This window comes from Sarcophilus harrisii, chromosome 1 (genome assembly GCF_902635505.1).
Source record: "Sarcophilus harrisii chromosome 1, mSarHar1.11, whole genome shotgun sequence".
Taxonomy (NCBI): domain Eukaryota; kingdom Metazoa; phylum Chordata; class Mammalia; order Dasyuromorphia; family Dasyuridae; genus Sarcophilus; species Sarcophilus harrisii.
Window position 1 is genome coordinate 502,827,950 of NC_045426.1, and position 14,830 is coordinate 502,842,779.

Here is a 14,830-nt window from a genome sequence, read left to right on the forward strand (position 1 = left end):
CCTTTGTTTCATATAATTGACTTCTGTAATCCCTTGCATTTTATTTTATGTTTACAATATTTTTTTTTTTTTTCTGAGATGGGTGGATGGGTAGGGTCGGTTTTTCAGACTGACCAAGAGATGCCTGACATAAAAAAGTTAAGAATTGTTGTCTTATTGGTTGTATTAGGAGACCTACAACACTGAGAATTATGTTGCTTTACATAAAACTTAGAAAACACTAAATAGCGTCTGAAATAGGTATTTAGCAATCTTGATCCAATATTAATAACAGCAAACTCTATAGTTAAGTAACCATCTTTATAATGATTAGAATCATGAGGCTTGGAGTCCTTTGTCTGTAAGTCTGATGCATGTTTGCCTAGGTAGAATCTTTTAGTTACCACACTGATAATATTAGACATTATCATGTTCATAAATATTCAAATAAAATTTAAGGATAGAGTGATAGGTTTTTAAAATGTAATATCAATGAGACATGAAGACATGATAATTAAATATATAGAAGAATGGTCTTGGAGCCAGAAAGCCTTAAGATTCAAGTGTGGTTTGGAACACATCTTAGTTTATATGACTAAGCACTTAACTTTTGAATGCCCCAAGCAATTCTCTAAGTTTACAAATAAAGGAATTGGTGATCTTCTGTGATCAGCTGAAGCTGGGTCAGTGACAGGAGAATTTTTCCCTTTAAAAAAAATCAGATAAGCACTTGTAAATCATAAAACTCAATTAAAACTAATTTTATAATTGAACTGTTAAAACATTTAACAATGAATTAAAAGGATGTAAAATCCACCTCCCCTTCTACAGTTACTTTGTTATAAACTCAAGGAAGTAGACCCATAGGCAGGTAGAACTCAGCACAAGATTTATGACAACCTTCTTCTTCCTTGAGGCTAATTCATATTTCGTTTTGTTCTGTTTTAAGTTCAAATCATTAAGTATATAGAGCTCTAGTCTGAGTTGAAGGAGCTAAGGAAAGGAGACTGGAAATCTAGCTATAACCCCAATGTTTATACCTCCCTCTAAGGAACCTGGCTGAACTCTCACTGTCTTCAACAGTGGAGAGATTTTCCTTATTTTTAATTCTCTAGGTAGATGAAATCAAAGTTTTCCCCTGCCTCATACGGACATTATTTTATTTAAACAAAGGAATTCAACTTTAAAAACACCCAAATTCCAATTACATGCATCTCTTTTAAGCCATTATTACTTAAGAGTTTCTATATTTCATGAGGCGACCCATGAGATGATTGAAATGTATTTGTTCATATATGTTAATGGAACAAGAAGAGCATAATTCAGGATCTTAAGTCTTTTCCAATCAAGATTGATAAATACTATAGTTGAGTTGGTAATAAAAGGGCTGATAAATTCAGAGGCCAGTGTTATCTTAATTATCAGAATGAAAAGAAGTCTAGGAAGCAGTTTTTGTTGAGATATTAAATTACTATTTGATTTAAATAATGTAAAATGCTTTAAATGGAATTACTTCAGGCACTTCAGATATTATTAGTGATCCAGTAGCAAGAATTTAATAATCATTTTACAAATGGTCATATCTGAAAGCCGAATAATGTAGGCCGTTTCCCCCCCCCCCCATTAAATAAATGAAAAAGCTGCTTAATCCCTACCTGTATGGTTAGGGATTGGTGACTGACCCCCCATGTCATTTACCTCTGAGATTGCATGGTCAGAGCCATTCCAAAATGCCCAGAAATTGATTAATTTACTCTAAGTGCTGCTAACATCTCAGAACTTCAATTTTTTTTTTCAATCATAGCTCTGATTTTTGTTAAAACTCTTTCTGAAAGGTTTAATATGTATCTTTTTTGCTGCTAAATTAATGCTCATTTAGAAGTCTCAGAGTTAGTCCATTACATAAAGATGGTTGTAAGTCTAATTTAAATAACTATCAGTCTTTTTGTTTTCATTCTAGCTTGCTCAAATTGAAAAAGAAATGCATTTTAAGACACAGTTGCATTTTCATAGATATGAATTTAACCCATTAATATAATATAAAGATAAGCCTCAGTATGATGTTTTATTAAGTTAACAAATGATAAGCATATAATATTTTTGCAGTACTGTATATTAAAGTAACAAGTAATGTTACCCATAATTTATTTAATATTTTTCATCAGTTATATGAGATTCTTTCCTATGTAGAATGATAATATCACAAGACATAAGCTGAATCCACAAAGAATTTTTAAACTTACTGGAGTGTTTAAATTGACTGAGCATTGAGCATAAAACTCTCTTTTTACAAATGTAGAAATTAAGACCCAGAGAGATAAAATGATTGCTAATCTTTGGTAATTTCTAATTCACTCTCACAAAGGAACATAAATGAAATGTGTTGAACAATTTGTCAAGAGGAGATGCTCTAGTTCTGTGAAGAGGAGAAGAAAACCATTTATTGTATTTTGATAGCTGGGTATACTTTTAAAATTTCCTCCCCTATATAAGACACAACCTTTCTGATAACAAATACCCTTTATCATCCTCCTTTCTTTTGCTTCTTCCCTTCCCATTTTTTCCATTTTCCTTTTTGTTTTTTATTTTAATCTTCCTCTCTTCCATTTTCTCTTATATCCTTCTCCTGTTATTATTTCTTCTCTCTTCTTCACTTTATCCCTCCTTTGTTTTTCTAAATGGACGCTTAACAGTTTCTACTCAAGTGTTTTTGTCAACAAGAAAAACATACTTATCAGAAGATATTGTGATTTCATAAATTGTGATGGGTTTACTTGAGTTTGAGTGATTAACCTTATAGACCTTTAGATATTGCTTTCCATCCTTAATACTCATTCCACATTTTAGTGGAAATATTTATGATATATATGCTTAGCCTAGTTTAATTAGACTTTTATATTTAGCTAAGTGTATCAGTTAGACATGACCATTTTTTCTGGGTCTTAAAATCTGTGTTTCATGTAATATGCATGTATATAACAACACAAACACATTTAGAAAGTAGATTATGGGGAATTATCTCTCATAATGCCAGGGAATTTGTACATTTTGTAATTTACATTTTTTGGGAAAGAAACAAAAATATGATTTCGTTAGAGAAAAATGGAATGGTTAAAGAAATACATTAATGTTTAAAAACACATTTAAAATGTCATTAATTAAAAGTTTAGATTTCTTTATATGTTCTTTCATATATACCAAAAATAAAGATTTTCTTCTCTATCCAAGAGTTTTCAGATTGAAACAAGTCCATAGTTCTGCACATATATCTTCCTTTAAAATACATTTTGTAAGTTATATAAATGTGATTCACACATCCTAATATTAAGTTTAAAATACTAATAATGACTCATGTTTAACATTTGAGCTTCCATTAAAATAATAATTCTCATTTTTCTTTCTTTGGGAAATTTAAGGAGTGAATATATCTTGTATTGGTCTGCCAAAATACATTTTATTATTTTTTGTTTCTTTGCCCCTTATTAATTTACTATAGCTAATTGGTCTCAGGGAGAGAAAGAAGAGCTGGTTGTCTGGTTCAGTTTTCGTCCTTGTTTATTTTATTAGTTGATATTTGAGTCCTATCTTTTGCTTCTCCTTTTTACCCCCTGGTTTTGGCTACTTTCTCATCCTTCTTCTACTTGCCTCTCTTGTTCTTCAACTCTAGCCATTAGCGGATACTTTAAAAAGATAGTTCTGATGTGACTAGAAGGTACAGTTCCACAAAGCAGAGCACAATATTATTCAAGAACTAATACATAAAGTCAAATAAGTATGCATTACATGGAGGACATATTTGCACTATGATGGAGGTTGAGGAGTAATGAAAGTTGTTGCATAGTAATATAAGGGAAAAGAGAAATAGGTCAGATCTGCTGGGATGCCAATAAAAACAGGTACCCAAACTGCCTAAATACAATGGACTTTTATCAGGTTCTTATATGGATCAAGCGTGAGCACACATTGGGGTACTGTTCTTGTTCTGCAGTTCATTGTTCAGAAATAAATTAATCCATGAATCCTAGAAGGAGTGACTGGGTAATTGATAACTAGTTAATATTCATATTCCCTGCTGCTAAAAAAGGATGATTTCAGCTGTTGAATGTCTTACTTTGATTGAATAACTTGGAGGATTTGATCTTTAATGGGGTAGGGAGTCAATTAAAATTGTAACACACTTCATATAAGATTTGCCACAATCTACAGAGAGATAAGAAAACTGGGAATCTCAATAACCCTAGAACTTTAAAAATATATCACTTTTATTGATATATTTCATAATAAATCACTTATTTTCCCCGTTGTATACCACCTGTTCCCAGAGGGTCATCTCTTGTTAATAAAGTTATCTGCAACCTTCACTGGTCAGAAGGTAGTAAAAGCCTTAAAAGGAGAAATTGTTTAACTCTCTTTTTATTGTGGATAATTTAACTGGATTATCATATTTTTGGCCACAGCTCTAGTTCTTTGGATTACTAGTATATATTATCCAGGACTTGTGGCCTATTACTGTGGCTACTGATAAATCCTGTACAATTCTAAATGTATATCCAGCATATTTGAATTAGTCTTTTTTGTGGCATTTGTTGTTATTTTGGGGTTTGGGTTTATTTTTTGTTTTGTTTTATTTTACAAATTTTCTCTTTGATCTGGAGTTTTTCAAATTTGGCAATAATATTCCTTTGTGTTTTCTGCAAAGGATTTCTTTGAGGTAGTGATCAGTTGATTTTTTCTTTTCTACTTTATCCTCATGTTCTATAACTCAGGACAATTTTCTTTATTTTGTAATGCCAGAGAAACTGAGGAGGCAGAAATTGGTTTTTAATCATTTTAATTGTGGAGAATTTTAGAATAGCTGAGATTAGGCAGGTGCATGGGACTCTTGTCTCAAAACATTCAGTAGTGAGCAACTAATGCAAGAAACCTTTATAAGGTTTTGGCTATCAGGGAAACAAAGGCAAGAACACTGGTGAGCAGAAGCCATAATTCCAAGAAAGGATCATAACTTAGTCCTGACAGGATACAGGTAAGGGGGAGGTGAAGATACTAGATGAGCAGACAAGGTAAGAAGGTCAAGGGCAGGAGACAGCAAGGCAAGGGGCAATACTCAATGGAGGGGGAATTATCTCAGCAAGCATTTGAAATAAGGCACCTGGAGTTTTATGACTCAATGGTATTTAAGGCTTCTTTTCTGACTCAATTCTCTCAGTCCTAATGGCAAGGGGAGGTGCCCACAATAATTTTATTCAGGGTATAGCATAATAATTTAATAATTAAGGGCATAACAATTCAGGGCATAACAATTGCTTACATAACTGTATCAAGGTTCTTTTTTTTGTCAGAGCTTTCAGGTAGTCCAGTTATTCTTATATTTTCTCTTCTTAATCTGTTCTCCAGATATGTTGTTTTTCTTTTAAGATGTTTCACATTCTGTTCTATTTCTTCATTCTTTATATTTTGTTTTATTATTTCTTGGTCTTTTATTAATTTTGCTGGCTTCCTCTTGCCCAATTCTAAATTTCAAAGAATAATTTTAAAAAACTCTATTCTTTATTAGTTGATTATCTTTTTCCATAATGTTTGTTTTTCTTGTATGATTCTTTTTTAAAATTTTTAAAATTTTTTCTTCAATCTCTTTCACTTGAGTTTAATTTTCTTTTAGTTCCATGAATTTTCTTTGGGCAGGGAGACATTTAACATTACTCTTTGGGTAGAAGAAGCTTTTTTACTTCACCATCCTCAGAGGATGAACCCCGTCTTCCCTATTCCCATAGTAAGTTTCTATGGTTGGATTCTTTCTTCTTGGTCAATTTATTTATTTATTTTTAATGAAAGTTATTAGGGTAAGCTCCTCTAATCCTGTGGTGGTGCGGATAGTGCTTCTAGCTTCATTTCAGCTCTCCCTCTGACATGGAACCCCAAATCAAAAGCTCTATCCTCCTACAAGTACCCACAGTCACCAGCATCCTGCCCTTCTGCTTCTGCCCTCATAAGCTATGTTAGTTTCTTCTCCCCGAGGACTGAGTCTGTGCAGCACAGCCAGCTTGATGTACCTAGTCTTCTGGCACTCAGATCTGTAATGTTCTTGCTTGGTTTTCTGGAAGTCTTTGGGCAGCCTTCTTTTATTAATCACCATGAGGATAGCCAGATGTCTTGATAAGACTACTGCAAAAATCTCATCAGTCTTCCCTTCCTCAAGTTTCTCCCAATTCCAGGGAGAGAATGTTCCTTGCCTTGTTCCTTATATACACTTTGATCCATGACACTCTCCTCCCTGCTAGTTCCTCATACAGGCTATTCCTCATAACTGGGAATATTTTTCTTCATCTCTACCTCTTAGATTCCCTGCTCCCTTCACTTCTTAGTTCGTGTCTCACTTTCTGCAAGAAACTTTTGTCCATCCTACTTAATCTTGGTGCCTCCCTTCCAAGGTTACTACCAATTTATCATGGATAGATCTTATTTGTTCCATAGTTATTTGCATGTGATTGTGAGATATGAATCCTTGTCTTCTCATCACTATTTTCTCTGTATCCCCAACACTTAGCACAGTCCCTGGTGTGTTATAAATACCTTAATCAATGCCAGTTGATTGAATGCCTGATGAATGTATATATTCTGTGCCTATGTTAAATAATTTAATTATTATATAAAACTTGATTTTTCCTTAAAATCCAAATTATTTTGGAACATTGTACATTTTAAACTAATTTGAAGGAAACTACAATTTGCAGAAATAAAACAAATAATTCACTAATATTTTACTAGCCTATATTTTGACATTAATGTCCAGATTACCATTGCCTTTGGCATCATGTGCTTTGTACAAGATTCTGTTTTACGCGTCTATCATTTGCTTCTTTTAATGCTTACAAATAGCATCATAAAGTTGATTTCTTTTTCCTAGCAACCAAACATCCTAATTACAGAACCAAAACCTATTTTATTATTAGGCTTTAGATTTCTTAATGAATAAGATTTCTAATGTTGAAAAAATATATACTTTTCAAGGTACAAGTTTTCCTGGGCACTAAGGTAGGGAACTTAGTATATAATAGGTATTTCTGCCTTATATTTTGTCATCCTCTAGTCTGTCATGTTCTGGGGTAAAAATGGAGCCAATAAAGATGATTATTCAAGTTCAAGGTAATAAACAAAGTGAAGATCTTACCCTTAGAGGAAATGAAGGTCTAGAGATAGTATCAAAGGCAAATCAGTAGGGTAGAGTTCAAGGAGGTAAAAAGAGTTAAAAGATGTAATCAATGTTTTGAGCCTAAGTGCCTGGGAGGATTATGACATCATCAATAAAAGTGGGAGAAACTAGGAAGAAGGGCAGGTTTTGGAGTCATGTCTAACTTTTTGATAACCCATTTGGGGTTTCCTTGATAAAGATGGTAAAGTGGTTTGTCATTTCCTTCTCCAGCTAAGTTTACAGTTGAAGAAACAAGCAGACCGGTTTAAATGCCTTGCCCAGGGTCACATGACTATTAAATCTCTGGGGTTGAATATGAACTCATGTCTTCCCTTTCCCAGATCCAGAGTTCTTTTCACTCTGCTGCCTCGCTGCCCAGTAGGTGCCTTAGTTGGTCAGTTAGTCAACAGATATTGAGCTCCCCATTGAGCATACAGGGTCATAGTATACTGCTTTTTAAATTTTACTTTCAACTCATAGCAGAATTTCTGCTTTATGTCCAAGAGAATACTATCAAACAATAAACATTTAGAATATATTTGAGTATATGCCATGCACAAACCATAGTTATTTCAATAAAGAAAAGTATTTTCTTATGAACAATAATGCATTTCAATATTCAAAAATGAACAAGAAACTTGAATAGAAAGCTATGAACTTCTTTTGTGTACTGTTTTTTTTTAATATAAAGAGAACATATATTAAAATTAATGAGATACTAACAACAACAACAAACTGTTTTCTTGGTCTTGTACATCAGCCTTGACCCTCCTCCCTTAAGTTCATACCTCTCTTTCTGGATCCTGAATCTCTTGCTTGGTGCATCTTGGCCCAGGATCTGAATCCCCATAATAGTTGGTCTGGTCATGGTATAGGCTAACCCCTGTCATGATTCATTCTCTGATTTTAATCCTTCTGAGAATTTATGTGATTCTGTATTCATATGCAAAATAAGGACAATAATAGGGTAGAATATAGCTTACTTGATTAACTAGGCAAACATTTAAAAAAAAAAAAGCCAAAGTGCATTGAAAAAGCTATTTGTTAGTTCATTAAAGAACTAAAAAAGATTTTGCAATTTAAGTTATTAATGCAAAAGAAGGAGGTAGGATTTGGGTGAGAGTAAGGGAGAGAGCAGAGAAAAAAATTGCCTAGTTTTTTTTTTAAATTTAAATAGAAATAATTTAACACAATTAATATTCTGGAGGAACAACAAAAAAGTAGATAAATGCCCACACTCTTAAATCAGTATCACTCAATCTCTAAAGTGTCTAGGATGGCAGAATTTCAGAATCTTTACCAGCTGTTCCAGCTGAACAGTTGCCTCTAGATAATGAATGTTTTAACTGAGGTCTGCATGGCAGTAACATCTGTACTATTTTATTGGGCATTTTGAGATTTGGATATGTGGTTTACTCCTAAATGCTTTGCATTTTTTCACATTAAAATAGAACTTTCTCTTTCCTTGTGTTGCCTTCTTCCCACCCTATACAGGGCATTGATGTAAGAGATGCACCTCTGAAGGAAATCAAAGTGACTAGTCCTCGTCGATTTACAGCCTCCTTTAATGTTGTGAATACAACAAAACAAGACGCTGGGAACTATCGTTGTATGATTCGCACTGAAGGTGGTGTTGGAATATCAAACTATGCAGAACTGGTAGTTAAAGGTATTTGATTTTTTTTTAAATTTTCTAAACTCCTATACTGATATAAGCACACATTGTACACTTGTTAGTTCATTAGATTTTTAAAGCTCAAACTTATCTGCTTCTTCTGAAAAGCAAGTCTATAAAAGCCTGTGTTGACAAATTGAATTTTAAATACATATTTTGCACATGGGTTATATTTTTGAAAGCTATATTTTATTTATGTTTTCTTGCTTGTTTGCTGTGGGAATGAATGTGCTCTTGGCAAATGCTTCTGCCAAGTCCATATGCAGTGATTACAACCTATAAATTTATTTAAGGAATGAACATTATTTACTGATAGAAAACCACTTAAAATGCAAATATTCACCAGACAGGAGTGTTTATGACAGGATGGTGGTTAATAAAACCAAACAGCGTTCATATAAAATGCCCATCACATCATACAAACAATATTGATAAAATGGTGTTAAAATTCATTATGTTTCAGTAACCATCTATGGCTTTATTTTGCATGACAGGAAAGTTAAGTCATTATTGACCAAGTAGGCAGGGAAATGAAAGGAGCAAAGGGATTATTTTTCTTGAGTTGGATGAGGGTTATTTCATAAGTTTCTAATGTCCTTCAGCTACAGATTCTTTCCCTGGTCCAGAAGGAACAAAGTCAACTTCTGGTAGTTCCATCTCACTGTTTTACAAGGATTATGAGTATTCATTTGTATTCCTTTTTAGGAAACCAGAGATATAATTTGTTTTTCTTCCATGGTTTATATATGCACACACATACATGTGCTCACCATGCTTATTCTCTGCCTACATATATGTTCCTTATCTGTTTTAATATTCCTATTGGTAGCAAGATGGCTTGGGAGAAATGCTATACTTACAAAGATCAGGAAGTCATTCTTGTCTCATATCTTAAATACTGTTCAATTAACTTTTTTCTCTTTGACCTAATATACTCTTTGATTGACTAGAAACAGAAATACATTAAAAATAACAGAAATTCATAAATGTAAACATACACACTCAAATACACATAGAGTAGATACACGTATATGGATAGATGGATGTGCACATATTACATTTATACTTGCCGGTTTATGTACATACTCTGCCTTGAAGCTATCCCAAGTCTGAGATATCCTTAGGTTTGCATCTACTCCAAAATATAGAATTCATGCTACATTTTGCATTTTTACCTTTGCTACCTCACCATGAGTAGGAACATAGATACAGACAAGGAACACGTGGTGACAATCTATGGATGAGGGTGTATATGTATAAGAAGCACATGAGGCAGGGTCCCCACAGATTGGGCAATTCATGCTTCAGATGCTGAAGAATCATTTCTGTGGCATCAAGTAAGCAAAACTTCAAATCAGCTAAACGAAAAAAAGGGTAGCAAAAGGACTTTTCATTTCTTATATTGGCTCTGATTATCATGCAAATTAATTAGCTGTTTTGTCTTACATTCTTTTGTTTGTTATACATTCTTGGCATCAAGAAAATCTTCAAAGGTTCCTAATTATCTGCTGGTTTCTATGAAAAAGAATGTAAAATTCTACCATTATACATTTGTTCTCTATTCTAATTGTATGTTTCTGCTAACTTCTATTTCTGTTTGCATGTGTGCATTAATATTAAGTAGCTAAGGGACAGATAATATTCAATAATATTCTAATGTAATAAACAATCTGGTTAATGCCTTGACACCTATAAATCTGGTTAAACTTAAGTGTTTAGTGCAAAAATATAAAGCCCTCAAATGCCCACATGGAAATCTACATTATAAATATTTAGACCAACAATTGGTGAAAATGATCACATTTCAGTACGACATGAGAATTTTTTTTTTACTTTTTTGGTTTATAGACAGCATTTGAAATTATTAAACTAGTAGATGATAAATTCTCTGAGAGATTTATCTTTCTGTTTCCTTCCATGTTTCACAAAGTACCTCAAAGGCTATACTTAAGATGTACTTTTTAAAATATATTTATGACCAAATAATAATAAGTGAAGGTGCACTTTAGATTCATTAAATTATAATGGTAGGCATTAAATTTTGGAAATTTTTCTGTTGTTGAACATTAGCCATAACCTACACATATATTTTCTTAAAATATGCAAACATGTGTATATGTTTTGTACCTACATGTAGCTGTCTTTTTATATACATATATAAAGTATATTTTTTCTTAGTTACAGACTTAGGCGAGGATAGGTAGGTATTGCAGTATATAGAGGTTGAAGAGTATCAAGCCCAATAGTTTCATTTTACAAATGAAAACTGAAGTCCAGAGAGGTTAAAAGTGACTTGGCTACAAGGATGCTTTATATTTACTTTGTGTGCCTTTATATGTATATATCATCTACTTTAGCTTCTTGAAGACAGACACTATTTTGCTTCTGTGCTTGTATCTCCTATCTAGGTGGTTCAATGTATTGACCATTAGGGAGAGTCAGAAAAACATGAGATCAAATGTGACCTCAGAGGCTTATAAGATGTATGACCCGGGGCAATTCATATAATCCTTCTTGCCTTAGTTTATTCATTTACAAAATTGAGGAAAGAAATGGCAAACTAGTTCAGTATCTTTACAACAAAAACTGCAGAATGGTTCATGAATGGTGGACATGATAGAAATGGATAAAAAAAACCCAACAGTTGTATTTCTATCACATTCTACATTGACTATCAAGTAGTAGATGCTTAATAAATATTTGATTCGTGGATCGATTGTTCAAAGTCCCACAGGGAGTAACAGAGGTAGAAATTAAACCGAGGTCCTGTGCTTCCGAAGATAAGCCAATGCTTTCTTCACAACTCTGTCTGAAGTAGTGCAAATATTATTATTCTTATTTTGTAAATGATGAAAGTAAGACTGAGACAAGCTAAGTGACTTTCCCATAAGCACACATAACCAGTAAATATTGGAGTTACAATTTGACCTCAAGATTCCTGATTCCAAATATTATATTATTTCTACTATATTATATACATAGTCTAATGAGCTGGTATTATATAGGTAAGTGAATTTTTTGCTTGTTTAGAGATAGTTGGGATTAAGTGTCTTACCTAAGGTCATACAGCTAGTGAGTGTCTAAGGCTGGACTTGAATTTATTTTCTCCTAACTCCCAGCTCTCTGCTCTATCCACTGCACTACCCAGCTGCTCCTGAAAGTAAGAATTTTTTGACAGAAGTGTTTAAGTTTTTCTTCTTTATTTGAACACTTACTTGTTTTATGAAATTAGGTATTTAAATTGTTCATATGAACTTCCATTTTCTTCTCTCTAAATGCATAAGATTTCTTCCTCCATCTCAGGGCACTCTAGTAAAATGAAAAATTATTTTCACATATTATGGAATTTCAGTTTAGGAAGAATCCTAAATATTATTCATTTTGCTTTCCCTTCCGCTAAGCATCTTGCAAATGAGAAAATTAAGACTAAGAGTCATAAGGACCATTGGGTAGCTGGGATAGAGAAGGATTCTAAGTCTCCCAAATCTTTAGTCCACTATATCTTATAAGCTTTTGGTATCCTTAAAATCAAAATTCTTAATTAAACTTTTATAATGTCTCTAAGAGAGGCAGTGACAAAGAGGATATAGAGCTGACCTTGTTTAGGAGAATTTGGATTCAAATCTCATTTCTGACATATACTGTCTTTGTGAGCCTGGATAAGTCATTTAAACTCTGAGTGCTGCAGGTGACTTCCTAAGACTTTATAAATTATAGAAATTAGCAGATCTACATTGGATGCTATCTATGTATTTGGATCAAAACAAAGGCCTGATAGAAAAAAATATCAAAAAAGCCCTAATAGTGTGTAGTCTCTTCATTAATATATCACACACTAGAAGGGGAAACTGTCTTTTTAGTAATAGTAATCTACTGTTTTGAAGAAAGAATTAATTTGATTTGTCCCTTCACTTGCATTTTCATTGATGAATTCTTTCCCTTAATGTTTATCATTTTATCTTAGTAATTCAAAATTTGTGTTTATTCAGTATTTTGGAAGAATTAGCTTAGAATGTAAATACTGGCTTTGTTTTTGTGCTGATTCTAACTTTTTAGACCATAAGATAACCTTTGGATACTCAACTGTGATGGATCCAATCCTTATTCTGATCTCACATATGATGTAACCTATTTGGACCTTATTTCAGTGGTAGATGAAAAGAGAATAGTCCTTCTGGGACAATGAAGCAATAAAGTTAAGTCTATTTTAGATACTTGTAAGGTATAAAGGGAATCGGTGTAATCACTAACCCTTATGACCTTTTGCTAGAGTTGCATTTTGAATGGTATTTCAGCAGGCTGTGCTAGCCTTGAAAGTAATTAACTGTTCTTTCAGCATGGCTACATAAATGCCTTAGGATGCTCTATAAAAGTTTCATTTCATGTCTTGGTTCAAGAAACAGTCTAATGATTTAAATTGATGCTAAATCATTTTTAGTTAAGGCAGAACAATTTAAAAATATGAACAGTTTCTGCACAAAACTTTAGTTTATAAACCGTGGAAATCATAATTTTTACAATTGTACAGTAAATTCCTAATCTTTAGAATCTGAGGGCAACATTTATAGCACCATATTTTTTTTTACTTTGATGTCTAATAAGGTTTTCCCTTGGCATTAAAAATATCACTCAGATATATTCCTTGCCTCCCCATCCCCAATAAAACAAAACAGTGGAAGATTTTTTTTCCTGTTTACTTAATGTGCTAGAATATACCATTCTTTATTTTTTTAGCTTGATCTCTGAGGATTTATGGAGGAGGGGCTTGGAAAGGAGGGAGATAAATTGGAGCTAAATCGAAATACATCAAAAGCCTAAACTACTTAAAGGAAACCACTTGAATCATCACCTGAGTGGATACTTTTTTTTTACACTAGGAACAATAATACATTATTAGTCGAAATATATAATGTCACTTCTTAGAGCTATTACCAATCCTGATTTGTTTTCAGAAAATCATTTAACGGCATAGGTTCCAACCACTAAGGAGGGATTTCCAACCACTGAGGAGGGATTTCTTTTTGAGTTTGGACAGCCATTCAGGTAGCAACTAAGTGATATATTGAGGAAACTGTCTTTTCCTTCCCAGTTAGTTATTTAAGTTGAAAAAGATATTTGAACTCACATAGAAGCCAATGCTATAAATAATAAAAAGTGTGGGGTATTATTTTGTTATTAATTAATTTCATCACTATATATTCCCTTAGCAAAAGCCATGAGCTTTTCTAAACCGATTCAGATTCTTAAATCCCACATCTTAAAGTAGAGAAATCATAAATGGTCAAAAGAGATGAACATGCAGTTTTCAGACAAAGACATCAAATCTTTCTATTGTCACATGAAAAATGCTCTATATAACTATTGATTAGAGAAATTCAAATTAAAACAACTCTGAGGTACTACTTCACACCTATTAGATTGGCTAACATGACAAAAAAGGAGAATGATGGATTTGAAAAGAATGTGGGAAAATTGGGACACTAATGCATTGTTGATGGAGCTATGAACTATTCTGAAGAGCAATTTGGAATTATACTCAAAGAGCTATAAGACTGTATATACTTGCTGGATCTGTATCTCAAATATATCCTAAAAATGGGAAAGAACCTATTTATATAAAATATTTACAGCAGATATTTTTGTGATGGATAAGATTGGGAACTTAAATAGATGCCCATCAATTGGGGAATGTCTAAACAAATTGTGGCATATGATTGTGATGGAATATCATTGTGCTATAAGAAATGACAAGTAGGATGATTTCAGAAAAAAACTGAAAAGACTTACATGCACTGATTCAAAATAAATTGAACAGAACCAGAAGAATGTTGTACACAATAACAACAATATTGTACAATGAAGAACTATGTATAATGTAAGTATTTTCAGCAGTGCAATGATCCAAGACAATCCCAAAGCATGAATAAAGAAGCATATAATCTACCTCCAAAGAAAAAACTTGGTTTGTTTGAAAAATGACTGAA

The 14,830-nt window shown here is 32.8% G+C and overlaps 1 protein-coding gene across 8 annotated transcripts in view; it reads left to right on the forward strand.

Annotated features, from left to right (window-relative positions):
- Positions 1-14,830, forward strand: part of PTPRM (protein tyrosine phosphatase receptor type M) — a 936,902-nt gene that overhangs the window by 402,493 nt on the left and 519,579 nt on the right. For all 8 annotated transcript variants that reach the window (XM_031953603.1, XM_031953648.1, XM_031953697.1 and 5 more), the window contains exon 6: positions 8,666-8,840. In XM_031953603.1, coding sequence (XP_031809463.1) covers positions 8,666-8,840 — 175 coding nt within the window. The remainder of the gene's footprint in view (positions 1-8,665; positions 8,841-14,830) is intronic.